The 4,344-nt window shown below is 36.2% G+C and overlaps 1 protein-coding gene across 2 annotated transcripts; it reads right to left on the minus strand.

Annotated features, from left to right (window-relative positions):
* On the minus strand, window positions 1-3,838 carry LOC107961845 (ubiquitin receptor RAD23b). Of its 2 annotated transcripts, XM_016898007.2 has the most exons (12): window positions 3,529-3,838; window positions 3,247-3,408; window positions 2,646-2,684; window positions 2,460-2,536; window positions 2,318-2,362; window positions 1,230-1,407; window positions 999-1,133; window positions 820-885; window positions 652-699; window positions 466-575; window positions 318-396; window positions 1-238 (listed from the first exon to the last, which is right to left on the minus strand). In XM_016898007.2, exons 1-12 carry the CDS (start codon window positions 3,592-3,594, stop codon window positions 122-124), a joined length of 1,122 nt encoding a protein of 373 aa, XP_016753496.1. In that variant the 5' UTR covers window positions 3,595-3,838; the 3' UTR covers window positions 1-121. The 2 variants fall into 2 exon arrangements, with proteins under 2 accessions (XP_016753496.1, XP_040971548.1); XM_041115614.1 differs by lacking the exons at window positions 3,247-3,408; window positions 3,529-3,838 and adding an exon at window positions 2,796-3,128.
* Between the last annotated feature and the right edge of the window lie 506 nt (window positions 3,839-4,344).

The raw sequence follows: 4,344 nt of genomic DNA on the forward strand, positions 1-4,344 counted from the left end.
GATCATAAACAATTTTTTATATAGCACTCAATTAATACCAATGCTTGGTCCAAACAGTAATACCCCAAGTAAACTTATCTAACAGATACATCCAAAACTATGAACCAAATAAGGTAATCAATCAATCCTCAAAATCTCCGGCGTTCTCCAATAAGTAATTTGCTGCCAATTCCTCGTTCCGGTCACATGCCAGGAAGGCTTCAATGACCAGGGCTCTCTCAAATCCCATTTCTTCAAGCTTCAAAAACCAGATTAAAAGAAAAAAATTTAGACGTTAGAGAAGATCCAAACAAAATAATAGCAACAGATTCGCATACTCGTTGGATTGCCTCCTGTTCTGCTGGGGTAACACTGATAGCATGAGGCATTTCTTGTTCAGCTTGATCAAATACATCCCTGAAACACAAAATATTACTACCGATGCTATGCTAAGTCAACAATTCCATCCATAGCATAAGCACTAACCCTTCAGAACCTTCGAGAGGCTCATTTATTAGCTGAAGAAATTCTGCATGATGCTCTTGAATTTGTCTTAAAAGCAGGGGGTTTTGCTTCCCAAGCTCCTGTAGCATGGGCTGTAACCAAAGAAGATCAATTCCAGAACAATAAACTGCTGCTATGTTTAGATAGTGAAAACATAGAAATGTGAACCTGTAGAATTTGCGGGTTTGATTGTACCATTGAACGCAACACTTGGAACTAAAATGCAAACAAAGGTGCACTTAGCATTTCATACTTAGCATTTCATATGTCAGAATGAGAGATCTTCATGGTTACAAGAGAAAGCAAATGAGCAAAAATGTTTTAACAGGACTACACCTGTTGGTTGTTTCTGAGGAAATCCAAGGATTCAAGCCCACCAGCAGCAGCCCCAGAGAGTGTTTCCTAGTATCATTTCAGCATGTTGGGAATGAGAAATAAAATCCAGCGCACACGATAACTAACAACAATTGCGTTATGATTGAAGTACTTCACAGTCCAAGCCTCTAAGGTTTTACCTGAGGAAACATATTCAAAGGAGATGAATTAGGAGCCCCTGAAACAGGAGCAATAGGAGCTGCACCAGTTTCAGTAGTTTGGTTTGTGGGAAAATGAGCCACTGACACAGCGACTTCTGCTGATTCAGGAATCCCCTGAAGATAAAATAGCATCAGAACCGCATCCAAACAAATATGGTAGTTTAATGTTAGAATTCTAGCTTTGATACAATCATAAAGTTCCAGTCATACGGAATATAGATAATCGACTGCTCTCTCTGGATTGTTATAAGCAGCCCGAAGTGCACGAGTTACTGTTTCTTTGTCCCAGTTGCCACCACCCATATCCATCAATTGTTGGATAGTTTGTTCAAGAGTACTTCTAGCGACTAAATTGGAAGCAGCTTGACTATGGGTATTGGTATTTGGACTGCATCAAGATAATCTTTTCCCCATTACTTTCACAAAATTAAAAAAATACAAGAGGTGCAGTAGAGGGAGAGCACTGCAATATACATTCTTTTCAAGAAACAAATTACAAAAGAAGGAATTAATCAGATAACACCTGGAAGTTTTGTCTCAATGTCGAGAGAAAGAAGAAAATATTCCTAGCATTATTTTTCAACAGATGCAATGTCAGATGAGACATAGAACTACTTACTACAGCAACAAAGCAACTGATTAAACAATTCCAATCAGTAAAGCAAACTGAAAATGAAGTGATTATCTTTCTGTTGACAGTTGTACTGCTTAGTTCTGTAAAAAGTAGGTTAGTATTTGGTTTATCAAAACTGCTCTTACAGAGCCAGCCTGGTTGAAATATATGTGACCTTCACAGCAAAAAGTATGCATAGGGAAGTAACAAATAACTGAATCCTCTTAGGTAAGTGTTAGGCATGTTCAATACAGACAAAAAGGATAAGAAACAGCAGTGCATAGTGTAAATAATAAGTGCTATTCTGCTTTCTAACCAGCCAAGTTAATAAAAAAAAAGAGGGGGAGGGTTCCCTCCAGTCGTTGGAAATATCAACCAAAAGGAAATCAAAGTACTAACTAGCATCTCCTATTTTATTATCTTCTTTCTTCGATACAAACTAACCATAGGTGGTTCTTTTTTTTATACAAATAATAGGGGTGGGGACGGGGTAACACAGTTCGAACCCGTGTCAAACAAGTGTCTAACAAGAACTTTAACCACCGCTCCATACAAGTCAAGCCTAATCACAGGTGGTTCTAAATACTTGCCTATCATGACAATTTAGTGGTGTGAGATCCAAGAACATAATTTCAAGCATCTATTGACCTAATAAACAGGTACTTAGGAGATAGACACCACATACTTAGCTGTTGCAGCATCGGAAGCGGATGTGGTGCCCATTGAAGCCCTACAATAAAAGAATTTATGATAAACATAAGATAAATGTGGCTGAACCTAAAAGAGGGCATGTTTTGTGGGAGGAAGAAATAGTAGAATGAAATTACGGTGCTCGTGTAGGAGCTTCAGGGGTAGGGGTAGGATTAGAGACAGGTGCAATTGTAGATGGAGTTGAAGAAGCAGGCTGTCAGGTAAGACAAGGATAAAGTTGTTTATATACTGATATGAAACTAGAAGTGGAACTAAAATACAATGCTCAACCTAACAAAAAAGAATCAAAAAGAGTAAGACACCTGAGCAGATGATGCCCCAGCTGAACCCGAGGACTTGCTCTGTAAGAACATCCAGATAAAAGAGTGTAAGTAATACTACAAGTGCATGTATCATGCTAAACCAGAAATTTCAAAAACCATTCGAAGATATCAAACTACCGTAGAACGTACAGGAAAGTAGCTAAAAGAAGAAATCATGAAACTCTCCACACTGCTTGTCAAAATTTCCCTTTTTTTCTTTGAAACACGTCAAGGCTTTTAATGAAAGCCTCTCCAGACTACTATATAAACCCACATTAGTATAAGATTCAAACAATCAAGACAGCTTGATACAAGGAAGTGCAAGCAGGCAAACTTAACCAAAAAAAAAAAAAAAACTATCCTAGGATCAAATCCCACCTTCAATTAGGAAAATTTATCACAACTAACCTTCCACATGCAGCTGCCAACAGATTATCTAAAAATTACAATGGTCCAAACACCTACTAATCTAATTTCCATCTTGTAGAAATATAAGTACAAAATACACAACCAAAAAAAAAAAAAAAATACATTAATTAAGAGATTAGCCAACATAGTATTATAGTAACCATTTTCTTTTTAAAAAAAGAGAAAATTATACCTTGCTAAGCATGACGACAAGAAAACCATCCTCGGAGACTTTATTATCAGCTAAAGTAGTTTCATCTTTCAAAACCTTCCCATTATGAATCAAAAGCTGTTGGCCGCATGGATAATTGTCTTTCCCTTGTATACCTTCTATGTTTTTCTTCACAGCCATAACCTAATAAAAAGCAAAGAAGAAGAAGAAGAAGAAGAAGAAGATTGAAATTTCAATCCCAATTTTTAACCAGACAAAAAAAGAAGGAAAAAGAAATGAAGATAGCAATAGAAAGAGGAGAACCGTGTCGTTGGGGTTAACAGTAATTTGAAAGTGGGTACCCTTGAGGGTTTTAACGGTGAGCTTCATTTCGGTGAATTGAGAAACAGCGGCGTTTCAGATTGGGAATTTGACTAACAATTCAGAGAGAGGGAGGGAGAGAGAGAGAGAGAATCCTAATAAAAATGTTTTTTTTTTATAGGGATCCACAGAGAATCAGAATAAAAGCGAAAGAGACACAAAGAAGCCTTCTCTTTTTCTTCTTTAAATTAATTTGTTAGAAGCAGCTCTTAGATTTTGCCTGCCCTCTTCCTCACCCAGATTGAATATTATTAAGTCTTGATACTCGATTTAAGCTAAATTAAATATATATTTTATTTTTAAGTTTAAACTTAATTTTGAGATATAATTGAATTAGTTGTCGCGTGTAAAATGATGTGTGATTTTGTCCAACTTTACAAGTTAGTTTAAGTAATAAAGTGAGAGTGAATATCGTTCTCACAAGGATCAGATTGAAGCATAAAATACTTGCTCATTTCATTTAATTTTAATCCAACTAATTCGACCCTTTCGGAATCAGAATCAGTTTATAAGTATGCGAATAGTTTCTATGTTTAGAGATCGTTTGCATTTTCATTGAGAAATAAGAGCAATCAAATGAAGCAGTAAAGTAAATTAGATATATACTGCATCCATAAAAACAATTTAAGGTTCATCAAAAGTAACCTCAACCCTATGAGATTAAGCTCATGGGCTGGGAAATAAAATTCCAAACCAAAATAATATTCAACATTGTGTTCAACTACTTCAATTCAGTCTTTCGAAGGAACACTAATGAAA

Source organism: Gossypium hirsutum, chromosome A06, assembly GCF_007990345.1.
Source record: "Gossypium hirsutum isolate 1008001.06 chromosome A06, Gossypium_hirsutum_v2.1, whole genome shotgun sequence".
Taxonomy (NCBI): domain Eukaryota; kingdom Viridiplantae; phylum Streptophyta; class Magnoliopsida; order Malvales; family Malvaceae; genus Gossypium; species Gossypium hirsutum.

What these genes read in the sequence shown, in the direction of transcription:
- LOC107961845 (XM_016898007.2), bottom strand. Translation starts at nt 3,594, where the DNA reads ATGAAGCTCACCGTTAAAACCCTCAAGGGTACCCACTTTCAAATTACT. An exon ending in GAAGCTCCTACACGAGCACC is followed by an intron (nt 2,363 to 2,459) that starts GTAATTTCATTC and finishes CTTTTATTGTAG; the next exon opens with GGCTTCAATGGGCACCACAT. An exon ending in CTTTGAATATGTTTCCTCAG is followed by an intron (nt 886 to 998) that starts GTAAAACCTTAG and finishes AAATGATACTAG; the next exon opens with GAAACACTCTCTGGGGCTGC.